We start from the raw sequence: 16033 nt of genomic DNA, 5'->3' as shown, positions 1-16033 counted from the left end.
AGAAGATGCTCTTGTAGTTGTAAGAGACTTTATCATTCTTTCTGTCAAAACTGACAATTTCAACTTTCCCACATTATACCCAATTTGCCAGATCTTTGCCCACTCACTCAATATATCTCCATTCCTTTTAGGCTCCTTATGTCATTTTCACAACTCATTTTCCTGTCTATCCTTGTGTAATCAGTAAATCTAGCTGCTGTATGTTTGGTTTCTTCATCCAAATCAGTTATACAAATTGTTAAGTATTGAAGCCCCAGCACATCACTCAAGACATTTTGCCAGCCTGAAAAAGACCCATTTATTCCTATTCCCTGCTTCCTGTTAGCCAGCCAATCTTCTATCTATGCCAATATGTTACCCCCTATACAACATGAGCTTTAATTTCCATAATAAACTTTGATGTAGCACCTTAACATATGTCTTCTGGAAATTTAAGTACAATGCATCCCCTCCCTCCCTTTATCTGCAGCATAGAAATAAATAGAAGCCTCCTCCACAGAACAAGATAACGATCTCCACAAGGATATTTCTTCAAAGAACTCCAATAAATCAGTTAAACATAATTTCCCTTTGACAAAAACATGTGTCTGCCTTATTACCTTGAACTTATACAAGTATCTTGTTATAATATCTTTAATATTGCTTTTGATATGTTCCCTACAGTAGATAACAAGCTACCTGATCTGCAGTTTCCTACTTTCTAACTCAATTTTTGAATAAAAGAGTTACATTTGCTATTTTCTAATCTAAAAGAACCTGCCCCGATTCTAATGAATTTTGGAAAATTACAACCAATGCGTCCACTATCTCACTAGTTATTTCTTTTAGGACACTGGGAAGAAATCCACCAGAATTTGTGGACTTGTCAACCACAGTTCCGACAATTTACTCAGTACTACTTCCCTGGCAATTGTAATCGAGTTCTTCCCTCTGTTTCAATTCCTGATTTCCAGCTATTTCTGGGATGATACTTGCAACCTCTCTGGTGAAGATTAATGCAACATATCTGTTCAAATCATTTGCCATCCGTTTATCCTCTGTTACTAATTCACCAGATTTATTTTCTATAGAATCAACATTTCATTTCTTAAATTTTTGCTTTTAAACATCTGAGGAAACTTTTCCTAATCTGTTTTTATATTTTTGCAAACTTTCTTTCATATTCTATTTCTTCCCATTCTTATTAGTCTTATAGTAATGAATCTTTGCATTTTTTTTATTTTCTGTCCAATCTTCTAACCTGCCATCTATCTATACACAATGATATGCCTTTTCTTTAAGTTAATGCTATCTTTGACTTTTTTAGTTAACCACCCAAGTCCATCCCTTAGAATTTTTCATATTTCCTTAAATAACAGATCACTTATTTTCAAATTGTGTCCTTTAATTCCAGATACCCACAGTAGAAAACATTTTCACGTCATCTATCCTTGGACAAGTCTCACCTCAACTGAGCTGGAATCAATATCCTTGTGGAGATTGTTATCTTGTGCTGTGGAGAAGGCTTCTAATAATTTGGTAGGGTAGTGTCGGGTTCAGTTGGCTGAACAGCTGGCTGGTTTGCAATGTAGGGTGACATCAACAGTGTGGGTTCAATTCCTGTGCCAGCTGAGGTCACCATGAAGGTCCAGCCTTGTCACCTGACGTGTAGTGACTCCCAACAACAGTTGTGTCTCTCTCTCGAGAGCAGCTCTATCACCACTCACCGTTACACCGAATTGAAAATCCGACAGCAAAAATAAAGTGCACAGATGACTCAGAGAAAAACAAAATCATCAAATAGAAGGGTAGTTCAGAAAGCAGAGAGATCAGAGAGAAGAAAGAAATGAGACAGATTAGGATTGTAGGGAGGGGACAGAGTGTGCTGGATAGTTTCGGTCAGCAGTTGGCACAAATTACCATGTGCAATTATGATGCAAAATTGAAACAATGGAGAAGAAGGTCAAGGAAAGGGAGGAGCGATAATTTAATATCCATAGTCAAACTATAATTTATAGATATAGAGAGTGAAAAAAAACAAAAGAGTGGCTGTACGAATCAAAGAAAGGATAAATATTTGAAAAATAAAAACATTACGGGGCTATGTGGAAGGGGCAGTGTCGGCAGACTATTTGCACAGTCCTTTCAAACAGCCAGCGCAGGCAGTATAAGCAGAGTTACCTCTTTCTATGTTTTATGATTATATCAGTACTGTACTGTGAGAGTACCTATACCACATAGACTGCAGTAATTCAAGCTGCAATGTCACAACAGTCTTCTCAAGGACAAATTGAGATGCACAATAAATGCTGGCCTTACTCAAAAGACATATTGATAATTAGTTATAAAAAACTAACAGAATCTGTTCAAATTTTTATCACCTCTACCAACATAAAATTCCCTAACACTTCACTGAAGTCACCTCTCGTGATATCTGAACTGCCAACTTATATCAGAGAAAAATATAATTTGAATTAAACCAAGATGACACTTATTTTGGTATAAAATGTCATTGCTATTCACAGATACAACATAAAATATAGTTTCAGAGATAGTAGGAACTGCAGATGCTGGAGAATCTGAGACAACAAGGTGTAGAGCTGGATGAATACAGCAGGCCAAGCAGCACCAGAGGAGCAGGAAGGCCGACGTTTCGGGCCTAGACCCTTCTTCAGAAATGGGGGAGGGGAAGGGGGCTCAGAAATAAATAGAGAGAGGGGGAGGCGATGATACAAGGTGGATAGAGGAGAAGATAGGTGGAGAGGAGACAGACAGGTCAAAGAGGCGGGGATAGAGCCAGTAAAGGTGAGTGTAGGTGGGGAGGTAGGGAGGAGATAGGTCAGTCCAGGGAGGACAGACAGGTCAAGGGGGCGGGATGAGGTTAGTAGATAGGAGATGGGGGTGGCGCTTGAGGTGGGAGGAGGGGATAGGTGGGAGGAAGGACAGGTTAGGGAGGCGGGGACGAGCTGGGCTGGTTTTGGGATGCGGTAGAGGGAGGGGAGATTTTGAAGCTTGTGAAGTTCACATTGATACCATTGGGCTGCAGGGTTCCCAAGCGGAATATGAGTTGTTGTTCCTGCAACTTTCGGGTAGCATCATTGTGGCACTGCAGGAGACCCAGGATGGACATGTCGTCTGAGGAATGGGAGGGAGAATTGAAATGGTTCACGACTGGGAGGTGCAGTTGTTTAGTGCAAACCGAGCATAGGTGTTCTGCAAAGCGGTCCCCAAGCCTCCGCTTGTTTCCCCGATGTCGAGGAAATATAATCACAGCTTTACCTGGTTCAATTACTGTTGTAAGTGCAATGTTTTCTAAACAATTTGCTTCTTCTTCCACCAGAGGGGGATGTAGAATAGTTGTTTTTCTCATGTCACTTCTCAGCTCAGCAGTTTCACTGTCGCTGTGACAGTCCCCTAGTTTGATGACACTGAGAAAATGCAACTTTTCCTATTTCCCTACAACATTTTAAGTAACTTCGCAATATTTAATTAAATTGCCATTTTTTCTTTCAACATAACATTTTCTACATTCGTACTGGCTTACTGTTTGAAGTAGATCGCTCTTACAGGTAGATCACAGATGTGTAACTTTGCTGCCAGTTCCCATTTTACTGATTTAACTCCTCCTTACTTAACAAGACCCAGAATTTTGTTGTGTTGGAACGAAACGCGAGCCCTTTAAAAATGATGGGTGGGACCTGACTCTTAGATCCTGCCCCCTGGCAGTTTTCACTGATGCATGAAAGGGTATGAGTAGCTCATCTTCACACAGCTCTCCCATCCTTGTTGGTTCCATTGTGGGGAGGAATGGGAAATTTAACCTCCCTACCCCTTTTTCATGGAGTCAGTCCCCTTCAGTAAGTAGATAGGGTTCACATTTTCACACAGCAGGTATAAACCATGCTGAATTCTCAATCTAAAGCAGGGAACAAAAACAAATTGGTCTAGGCCCGAAACGTCAGCCTTCCTGCTCCTATGATGCTGCTTGGCCTGCTGTGTTCATCCAGCTCTGCACCTTGTTGTCAACAAAAACAAATTGGCTGCTTCTGGATTCCTTCAATGACCAGCTTTGAATTATAAAAGGAAATCATTCTTACAATCATAATAAAGCTTATTTCATTTTCTTATCCAGTCCTGCACATCCATGACATCCAGGGTTCTTTGCATTTGTTGGTCCCACCCTTCACCTGGGTGGGAACATGTTGGCCCTGCCCTCTCACTGTTACCCTTTGGAATATCTCCCAAGCTCTGATGTGGATTTTCCTGCAAGTAACTGCTCCCAGTACACTTTGGCTAACGCCTATATTATCTTATTAAAATCAGCCTTCCCCCAATTCTGAACCTTTATTTCCCATCCATCTTTGTCCTAATCCATTATTACCTTAAACCTTACTGAATTATGTTCACTATCATCGAAATGCTCCCCAACGGACACATCTACCACTTGCTCGGCTTTATTCTCTAAAATTAGGTCAAACATTGTTGCCCATCTTGTTGGAATCTCTATGTGCTGGCTTAGAAAACGCTCCTGGACACATTTTAAAAATTACACCCCTCTAAGCCTTTCACGCTTTGTCCATCCCAGTTAATATTGGGGAAATTGAAACCTTTTATGGTTACCCTATTAATTTTACACTTCTCTGAGATTTGCATATCTGTTTTCCCTTGACTGCTTGGGGATTGCCCTCTTTTTGGTTTTAAGCTCTACCACAATGGCCTCATTTGAGGAACCTTCTAAGATATCATCTCTCCTTATTGCAGTAATTGACTCCTTAATCAATATTGTGACACCACCTCCTTTTTTACACTCACCCTCATCTCACCTAAAGATTCTGAACCCCAGTACATTAAACTGTCAGGCCTGTTCCTCCCACAACCATGTATCAACATCATCAACTCATCTGTCTTACTTGCCAAGGTTCCTTACATTAAAATAAACACTATCTAACCTTGCCAAGCTTCCTTGTGCCTTAAATTGATTATATTTGCACTGCTTTCTAGACTGACATTGTTCCTTTTCTACATTTGTCTATGCATCACCCTCAAAGGTACCTCCCACTCCATATTGCAACTCCCAGCCAAATTAGTTTAAACTTCCACCGATTGAACTACAAAACCTATCCACAAAGATGTTAGTCCTGTTTAGGTTCAGGTCCTATCTTCGTCAAAAATGGATGTACTGAGCAGCTGGCTAGCCATGCCCACACCCCTAGATTGATCTCAAAGGCTGACTTTGATCTATTGGTGCAGACCCCCTGAGAAAAAATTAGCACCTTTGTACCTTTGTCTTTTCTGGGGCTTGCTGACATCCATGACAAGCCTCCTGCTTTTGTATCTGCGCTAAATGGCATGGAAAGATTGAAGTAATATGATCTCTCACTTAGGGGACAAAGCACAAAGAGCCAAGGGAATGTGAGGTACGCATTTCTAGAGCATCCAGCTAGGCTCAGAGTAAGTGAGTACTATGACAAGAAATGAACAGATGGAGATACAAGTCTATGAACTGAGTCTCTGAGGACACAGTGTCCTTGCCGCAATGTTATAATGTTAGTCACTGGTGCAGCCTGAGTTGCAGCATTGAAGAGCAGAAGCACTCTGTAAGTCGATCAGAGGTGTGCCATGATAGTTTTTAAGAGGCTGGCACATGATGGATGGCATTATCAATGGATATCAGATGCTCATGGAGTGTGCCCTGGGATGTTGGTACCTAGTATCTAATATGGAAATCTTTGGAGCAAGCGAGCTGAAGTGGTCAGGTAGCCACTCTGACTCTTCTTTCTCGATGTATAGCTTGTTCAGCACGTTTGGTAAGACAGGAATCTGAATATTAATGAGGCAAGTCGGGCCTTTAATAAGACATGTAGCAAGTTATAACTCCCTGAACTGACACCTCACCACTGCCTAGCAAGAAATCTACCCTGTTGCTTGTCAAAGCATCAGTCCTTGTCAGCATCAGCAGTTACCTTGCTTGGGTATTAGCTTTTATATTCTATGACTACTCAGGGAGTGTCAGAGGGTCCTAGTGGGTGTACAAATGGTTCTAGCTGTTGGCTTATGCCAACAAAAACGTATATGCTACACATGCATTGTCTCATAATATTAATAAAGTGACTTGCAGGTTACAAGAGCATTGACTCTTCTCCTCTCCATCCAAGCCAATAACTGTAATTGGCGATTGCTGGGCTCCAACACCTTCATTATTTAATGTTAGTATTGTGTGATAGTGGTAAATGTGGCAATGTTTAAATTAGTCAGATGTTGGTATAATGTTTAACAGTCTTGGGTTAATAGAGCAAATTGAAGATTTTTCAAGAACTTATGATGTGGCATTAGACCTTGACTTCTTTAGAAATTGCTGGAAAAGCTCAGCAGGCCTGGCAACATCTGTGGAGAGAAATCACAGTTAACGTTTTGGGTCCAGTGACCCTTCTTCAGAGCAGAATTTGAACTCTTCAGAACTCTACTTTGGAATTTATTTGAACAAATGATGACAAAATGATGACGCCCAGAAAAACATCCTTAAAGGAATAGTGAGGCTAATTTTATCAGATGAGTAATAAAACAGTTAGCAGTGATTTGGTGTAGATTTCCTAATGTTAGCCCACTTATCATAAACCACAGCAACTCTGATTCATATTGAGAAAGATATCTGGAAGTTTATTAACAACTTTTTTTTCCCCCAAGATGGAGGCAATGACCGGAAATCTGCTGCCTGAGGCCCACAGCCATTTTCCAGTTTGCTGCAGACAGGGACTGGGGGCTTCTTGTTTGGGTCTGGCGCCCTACGGCGGGTATCTATGGGACCTCCCAGTGCTTGGTTTTTCTGTTTTCCTCCCATCCTTTGCTGTTACTCCCCCTTTTGATGGTGTCCTCCTGCAAGAGGCTGGGCCCCGCACAGCACCAGTCCCATGGCCAACTCGGATATGGTGGCTGCAGGAGTGGCTACAACAGCGGCTACAACAGCGGAAGAGGAGCCCATTACCAAAACCCTGGCCAACGTCAAGCAGCAGTGAGTGGAGGAGCCATGAAAGAGGAACAAGAAAGAGGAAATGCCAAATGAGAAGAAAACTGAAAGGAAAAGACGAACTTCTGAATCAAAAATACCAAAACTATGGCAGTAATGTTATAGAATATAAACTGAGATCCAAGACGGCACCAGAGCATGGTGACACTTTGCGAATAACTTGCAAAACAATACTTTTCATTGTCTTTAGGCACATGTGATAATATTAAATAAATCTTTTTATACTAGGGCATTACATGTTATGATGTCTAGCCATTTAAGTGATATAGTGCCTTTCTGAAACATCTGCAATAACACAATAATCCAAGTGGTACAGTACTACACTTTATAAAATATGAATATTACAATTTCTGAAAACTATACTGTGCTGAAATACTCAAACATAAATTAATTGGAATTATTAATATTTGTTTTAAAGCACATAATGTACATAAACAGCTCTAGAGAATATATAATTTGGTCATGAAGGTGCATTTGGGAGTACAGAAGGAAATATCAATGATAATATTTATGAATTGGATTATGAGAAATTTTGAGTTTAATTAATGTGGACTCAAATCAACATTGTCCATTGCAGGAATGTGAACCTGGACCCTGCCTCCTACACAAAGGTCCAAAGTACATGGAGGACACTCAGTCCCACTGAAAATAGCAGACATATGGCAATGAAGAAATAAAACAAGGATGGCATGGTGGCTCAGTGGTTAGCACTACTGTCTCACAGTCCATGGACAGGTTCAATTCCAGCCTCAGGCAACACTCTGTGTGGAGTTTGCACATTCTCCCCGTGTCTGCATGAGTTTGCTCTGGGTTCTCTAGTTTCTTCCCACTATCCAAAGATGTGCAGGTTAGGTGGATTGACCGTGCTAGATTGCCCATAGTGTCAAGGGATGTGCAGGCTGGGTGGATTAGCTTTGGAAAATGCAGGGTTACACGGTCGGGGTGGGATGCTCTTTGGACTCGATGGGCCAAATGGCCTACTTCCACACTGTAGGGATTCTACGATGAATGAAAACAAGAACATTCAATTTCAAGGAAAACAATCTCATTCTCAAAGTTTCAGTTATTTGAAGTAGTGCTTCGGTTTCCAAGGAATTTCAGAGGACAGGAAAGCAAGTAGAAAACATTGTGCATCAGTTATAGAGTCATAGAGATGTACAGCATGGAAACAGACCCTTTGGTCCAACTTATCCATGCTGACCAGATATCCTAAATTAATCTAGTCCCATTTGCCAGCATTTGACCCATATCCCTCTAAACCTTTCCTATTCATATACCCATCCAGATGCCTTTTAAATGTTGTAATTGTACCAACCTCCACCACTTCCTCTGGCAGCACATTCCATACATGCACCACCCTCTGCATGAAAAGTGTGCCCCTTAGTTCCCTTTTAAATCTTTGCCCTCTCACCTTAAACCTATGACCTCTAGCTTTGGACTCCCCCACCCTGGGGAAAAGACCTAGGCCATTCATCCTACTCATGCCCATCATGCTTTTATAAACTTCTATAAGGTCACCACTCAGCCTCTGAGGCTCCAGGGAAAATAGCCCCAGCCTTTTCAGCCTCTCCAACCCTCAAACCCTCCAATCTGGCAACATCCTTGTAATTCTTTTCTGAACCCTTTAAAGTTTCACAACATTCTTCCTTTAGCAGGGAGACCAGAACTGCACACAGTATTCCAAAAGTGGCTCGACCAATGTCCTGTACAGCTGCAACATGACCTCCCAACTCCTACACTCAATGCACTGACCAATAATGCAAGCATACCAAACACTTCCCTCACTATGCTGTCTAGCTGGGACTCCACTTTCACAGAACTATGAACCCGCACTCCAAGGTCTGTTTGTTCAACAACACACCCAGGACCTTACAATTAAGTGTATTAGTCCTGTCCTGATTTGCCTTTCCAAAATGCAGCACCTCACATTTATCTAATTTAAACTCTATCTGCCACTCCTCAGCCCATTGGCTCATCTGATCAAGATGCCATCCGAGGTAACCATCTGTCCACTACACCTCCAATCTTGGTGTCATTTGCAAACTTACTAACCATACCGTCTACGTTCACATCCGAATCATTTATATAAATGTTGAAAAGCAGTGGACCAAACACCGATTCTGTGACACACCACTGGTCACAGGTCTGCAGTCTGAAAAGCAACCCTCCACCATCACCCTCTGTCTCCTAACTTTGAGCCAGTTCTGTATCCAAATGGCTAGTTCTCCCTACATTCCATGTGATCTAACCTTGCTAACCAGACTACCATGAGGAACCTTGTCGAACACCTTAGTGAAATCCATATAGATCACGTCCACTGCACTGCCCTCATCAATCCTCTTTGTTATGTCTTCCAAAAACTCAATCAAGTTAGTGAGACATGATTTGCCATGCATAAAGCCATGTTGACTATCCCTAATCAGTCCTTGTCCTTCCAAATGCATGTATATCCTGTCCCTCAGGATTACCTCCAACAACTTGCCCACCACCAATGTCAGGCTCACTAGTCTTTAGTTCCCTGGCTTTTCCTTACCACTGTTCTTAAATTGTGGCACTACGTTAGCCAAACTCCAGTCTTCTGGCACCTCACCTGCAGCTATCAATGTTACAAATATCTCAGCAAGGGGCCCAGCAATCACTTCCCTAGCTTTCCACAGAGTTCTAGGGTACACCTGATCCTGGGGATTTATCCTTCTTTATGCATTTAAGACGTCAAGCACCTCCTCCTCTGTAATATGGACATTTTTCAAGATGTTGCTTTTTATTTCCCCAAGTTCTCTATCTTTCATATCCTCCTCCACAATAAACACTGTTGCAAAATACTCGTTTAGTATCTCCCCCATCTCCTGCAGTTCCACACATAGACAGCCTTGCTGATCTTTAAGAGGCCCTATTCGCTTCCTAGTTATTCTTTTGTCCTTAATGTACTTTTAGAATCCCTTTGGGATTCTCCTTAACCCTATTAGCCAAAGCTATCGCATGACCCCTTTTGCCCTCCTGATTTTCCTCTTAACTATACTCCAACTACCTTTATACTCTTCTAGGGATTCACTCGATCCCTGCTGTCTGTACCTAACATATGCTTTCTTCTTATTCTTGACCAACACCTTAATTTCTCTAATCATCCAGAATTCCCTCCACCTACCAGCCTTATCCTTCAACCTAACAGGAACATAAGGTCTCTGGACTCTCGTTATCTCATTTTTGAAGTCTTCCCATTTTTCCAACTGTCCCTTTAGCTGCAAATATCTGTCCCCAATCAACTTTTGAAAGATCTTGCCTAATACCAATAAAATTGGCCTACCTCTAATTTAGAACTTTTAGATCTGGTCTATCCTTTTCCATCTCTATTTTAAAACCAATAGAATTATGGTCACTAGCCTGAAAGTGCTCCCCCACTTACACCACAGTCACTTGCCTGCCTTATTTCCCAAGAGTGGGTCAAGTTTTACACCTTCTCTAGTAGGCATATCCACACAGCAAATCAGAAAATTTTCTTGTACACACTTAACAAATTCCTCTCCATCCAAGCCCTTAACACTATGGCAGTCCCAGTCTATGTTTGGAAAGTTAAAATCCCCTACCATAACCGCCCTATTATTCTTACAGATAACTGAGATCTCCTTACAAATTTGTTTCTCAATTTCTCACTGACTATTGGGGTGTCTATAGTACAATCCCAATAAAGTGATCAGTTCCACCCAAATAACTTCCCTGGACATATTCCCAAGAATGTCCTCCCTAAGTACAGCAATAATGTTATCCCTAATCAAAAACGCCACTTCCCCTCCTCTCTTCCTCCCTTTTTGATCCTTCCTCTAGCACCTATACCCTGGACCACTAAGCTGCCAGTTCTGTCCAACCCTGAGCCAATCTCTGTAATTGCCATGATATCCCAGTCCCATGTTCCCAACCATACCCTCAGTTCACCTGCCTTGCCTGTTAGTCCACTTGCATTGAAATAAATGCAGTTTAATTGATCAGTCCTACCTCATTCTCTGCTTTGTTCCTGCCTGCCCTGACTATTTGACTTGCTCCTTTTCCCAACTGCACCAGTCTCAGACTGATCTCTTTCCTGACTATCACCCTGGGTACCTGTACCACTACCACAACCCGCGCCCCCACCTTCTCATTACTAGCTTAAATCCTCCCAAGAAGCTCCAGCAAATCTTCTGCCAGTATATTAGTCCCATTCCAATTCAGGTGCAATCCATCCTTCTTATACAGGTCACTTCTACCCCAGAAGAGATTCCAATGATCCAAAAATGTGAATCCTTCTCCCGTGCATCAGCTCCTCAGTCACGCATTCATCTGCTCTATCCTCCTATTCCTACCAGCAACCAGCTCATGGCACTGGGAGTAATCTAGATATTACTACTCTCAAAGACCTTTTTAAATTCCTGCCTAACTTCCTATATTCTCCCCTCAGAATTTCGTCCTTTTCCTACGTCATTAGTTCCAACGTGTGCAACGACCTCCTGCTGGTGCCTCTCCCCTTTGAGAACATTCTGCACTCTCTCCGAGATATCCTTGTTCCTGGCACCAGGGAAGCAACACACCATTCTGACGTTTGTCCATGCCTCTGACTAGAGATTCCACTATCACAATCGATCATTTGGAACCTGACATACCCCTCGTTATATTAGAGCCAGTCTCTTTGCAGCAGCATGCCAATATTAGTCTATTACGGTTTTTGAAACACTCAGGATTTACCTCATTTTCATACATTTAATTCCAGTATGAAAACTGAAGTAGATTTTTTTTTCACTCCAAGTGAACTTGAATATTGTCTTGATCTCCATGTTTGTCCAACTTCTCTGCATCTTTGAAACCGCAACAATTTCATAGAATAGGGACGAGGCTCAAGAGTGAAAGAATCTACTGCAGCTGAACAATTTCCGTCCAAAGACGGGAGTTCACATGGCATTGTCTAGTGGCAATAAGGACCAATGATCCTGGATAATTCACGTTATTTTCTTCAAACTGCAGTATACAGAAAGAGTGTAGATCTCAGATGTATCAATTACCTAAGTAGATGCAGACCATTCAATACCGCACATTTGCTTAAACAGCTAATTGATAATGGTCATATCAAGTGGTGAGATTGCAGATAAAGATTTTTGTCAGATATACTCCGACAGATAGGCTCTCTAATTAATATTCTCATTGCACTCGCACATTAAGTTGCAATACTCATTAATCACTCTGCTGTGTGATATACCTGATCACAGTTTCCTTGAGCCATTTGAGGATCTTTCAGCTGGGAGTTACAGCCATCAATTTCTAGCTACTGAGATGGTTAAAATATCCAGAGTAGCATCCGCACACCATGCAGCATTCGTGAATGGAACAGAATCCCTCCATATCAACTCTCCAAAACAGAAATGCAAAACCAAATCTGGCAACATTGGTGGGACAACACTCTTAATAGCAATATCTATCTTTTCCAGGTAGTTCAATCATTTACGGTTACTACCTAGATTGAAATGGAATTAATAACAGTTTCTCACATATTGCTTTTGTACCTTAATATTTTTGCTTTTCATGCAGTCATTCTTAAAAGTAATTTATTATTCTCCTGTTTTCTTTCAACTTACATGCCAGTCTTTAGATCACAATTCAAGTACAGATTAGACCCAATAGCATACCAGCTCTTTAAGTCATTAATATAACTGATTCCAAAGTAGTTGTCTTTTAATTGCCCTCTGAAATGGCTTAGCAAAATACTTCTAAGCAACCAGGGATGGAAGAAAAAGTGTCAACCTCAACATCTCAGAGAATGATTTTTAAAACTGCCTAGTAGAATTCTAATTTATGAATTCATAATTATGACAACTGTAATATATACCCTACATTAAAATATGTAGCTTTTCCACATATGCCATGCTAAAACTCTGAGACATGTCTTGCTTAGAATAAAGCTTACATAAACCTGGAAAACATCTCACTTCATCTTGAATAAAACAATTCAACTGCAAAGTCACTTTATTTTTGATAGGGGTTATTGAAACACTATATCTTTTAATGGGACAAGCATAAAACAAAATCATTATAAAATCCTTTTCATGTATGGAGAAGATACCACAAAAATATTTCGATGAATTTTACAGGAAACGATAAAACATTTGTGGATAAGTAAACATATTGGACCCAAAAGTCCTGTATGGGAGGGAGTTACAAATCAAGGCAGAATGTGAATCTCCCACAGTCTCGGGAATTTCACCTTACGGAAAGCTTCCTTTCTGCTTTCCTACCCCTTAGACCTAAGAACAACTATGATGGTAAGGCTCAGAACATTCTTACACTATTCTAAGAATTCTGCCTGGACCGTCACCTGATAGATGCATATGTTAAAAAGGAATTTTTTGTGATAATAGGAGATCTTCAAATTGTACGTACACAAGGTACAAGCTCATAATGCTTAAATGAAACAAAAACACATAGCAAATGTATAAAATGGCATGAGAAATTGTCTAAGTTTGGTACAATATTACAGAAATGCATAACTTTTGAAATGGAATCCTTTTACAATGTTGTGCTATGTGTATACAATCGGCCACAAAATATATCGAATGAAAATTCAAAGAGCCACGGCACTAATTTGAAAAATCATGTGGTCAGAGTAATCTGTTACATATTAATAAGAAAATCTTACATTTCAAAGGAGATTGGAGGTCTTGTGACACAATGGTAATGTCCCTGCCTCTGGACTAGGTGATTTGGATTCAAGGTGCACCTTTCCCAGAGGTGTGTCACATCTAAACAGGTTGATTCTTAATAATAACAATATTAATAATTAAAAACACTGGCTCTATTTTCTGTACTGTTGATACATTTCATTTTCTTTGGAAAATAAAGTAACTGAACCTTTAACATTAATGAACCCTCTGTGTTATCAGTTATAACTTGTACAGCTGCAGGCAGCATCATGGTTATGTCAGTGACTCCCTAAATTAAGATCTCTATATCATGTAGGGTGAGCATTCAGAACTTATTCAATTCAAGAAGATTTCTATCTTTAAAGGTAGTGTACTTCAGCCATCTCTAAATGCTTTGTAATGTAAGCTATTAAAAACTTTTCATTATCTGGTTCTTTGAGGTAAAAATGAGCTCCAGGAAGCTTGTGGATGGTAAATTCCCCACTTGTTAAATCGCTCCAGGCTGCAAGATTAAAACAAAATATTTTTTAACCCTCTTTCCAATAATAGAATTTAAATGCAAAATATAATTTTGATCTTCATTTAATTGTTAAATTTTTATTAAAACTCAAATGGCTTCCGGAATGTTCTTCAGGATAAGGAGCTTGCCACTCCATCCACTCCGACCTAGACATATCCAAGTCCCACTCAATGCGATTCTTCCCCGAAGTAAAACTGGATTTGAGGCAGATTTTAAACTTCAAATAGGACTCCAACCTGTTCACTACCAATTTTAAACAGAGGAAGTGTAGTTACAAACCAATCTGCTCTTAGAAGGGTCATTGAAGCCTTCCAAAGGAAGTCACATACTCCAATTTCAACAAATTTTCCTTTAATTGATCTGAACCAGATTCCCAGGACTCAGGGAAATCTAGGAGGCAAAAGGGGGCAGGTAGGGCAGGTAGATCCATAAAGATGAATGCATTTACAGTATTGCTAATGGCCCAGGAGGAAGAGGAGGTGTGTTTCTTCCAAATATAATAAGTAAATCTGTTTACGGATTATGTGACCAACTAACTCCACAGTCTCACCCTATCCCTGAATTCCACAATCTCTCTGACTTCCACAATCTTCCGCAACCCAAGGTAGAAGACAGAGGGTGATGGTGGAGGGTTGCTTTTCAGACTGGAGGCCTGTGACTAGCGGTGTGCCACAAGGGTCCGCTGCTTTTCAACATTTATATAAATGATTCGAACGTGAACGTAGGAGGTGTGGTGAGTAAGTTTGCCGAAGACACTAAAATTGGAGGTGCAGTGGACAGCAAATAAAGTTACCTCAGAGGACAAACAGGATCTTGATCAGATGGGCCAATGGACCAAGGAGTGGCAGATGGAGTTTAGTTTAGATAAATGTGAGGTGCTGCATTTTGGAAAGATAAACTAGGGCAGGACTTATACACTTAATGGTAAGGTCCTGGGGAGTGTTGCTGAACAAACAGACCTTGGAGAGCAGGTTCATAGTTCCTTGAAAGTGAAGCTGCAGGTGGACAGGACAGTGAAGAAGGCATTTGGTATGCTTGCCTTTATTGGTCAGTGCACTGAGTATTGGAGTTGGGAGATCATGTTGTGGCTGTACAGGACTTTGGTTCGGCCACTTTCGGACTGTTGCATGCAATTCTGGTCTCTCTCCTGTAGGAAGGATGTTGTGAAACGTGAAAGCGTTCAGAAAAGTGACAATTGTGGCAAGATGGCAGCAGGGTAAGTCGCTCCATTTGAAGCTCCACTCTGCTCGCCAGTTCTTTTTCTTTCTTTGTCCTTCCTTCCTTCTTTTCTCTCCCTTCTTCTCTCTCCCTCTGTAGTAATTCTATCAACACCACTCCCTCCCCCCCAACCCCTACCTACCTAAGGAGTCGGGAAGGAGTGGGTCACAACCTGGAACCACGTGCCAGGAGCTGGACACATGGGTTGTGTCCTGCAGCTTCGGCGGCGAATCAATAGTGGGCTGGTGAGAGCAGGTCAGTGAGGCAGCCCAGAGCGGTGAGCTGGCGGAGGCATGGAGAGGGCTGCAAAGCCCAGAGCAGGACTACGGCAGTGGAAAGTTGGACTCTTTTAAATTATCTTTTTTTTAATCCTATTTTAAGTGAATGTGAATGGTGCTGTGTATGTACAGTGAAGGTACACACTTTTCACTGTATTTTTACATTGAATACACATGACAATAAATGATTCAATTCAAAAGATTTACGAGGACGTTGCCAGGGTTGGAGGGTTTGAGCTATAGGGAAAGGCTGAATAGGTTGGGGCTATTTTCCCTGGAGCATCAGAGCTGAGGGGTGACCTTACAGAGGTTTATAAAATCACGACGGACATAGACAGGGGAAATAGGCAAGGTC

The 16033-nt window shown here is 41.1% G+C and overlaps 1 protein-coding gene across 1 annotated transcript in view; it reads right to left on the bottom strand.

Moving 5' to 3' along the window:
• Positions 1-13455: 13455 nt before the first annotated feature.
• The window catches only part of olah (oleoyl-ACP hydrolase), a 23254-nt gene continuing 20676 nt past the window's right edge, over positions 13456-16033 (bottom strand). The window contains exon 7 of the mRNA XM_048617722.1: positions 13456-14164. Within this exon, the coding sequence (XP_048473679.1) occupies positions 14022-14164 (143 nt within the window). The 3' untranslated portion in view covers positions 13456-14021. The remainder of the gene's footprint in view (positions 14165-16033) is intronic.

This window comes from Rhincodon typus, chromosome 2 (genome assembly GCF_021869965.1).
Source record: "Rhincodon typus isolate 14 chromosome 2, sRhiTyp1.1, whole genome shotgun sequence".
NCBI lineage: Eukaryota > Metazoa > Chordata > Chondrichthyes > Orectolobiformes > Rhincodontidae > Rhincodon > Rhincodon typus.
Note: the sequence above shows the minus strand (reverse complement) of the source record. Positions and strands in the feature narration are given on the sequence as shown.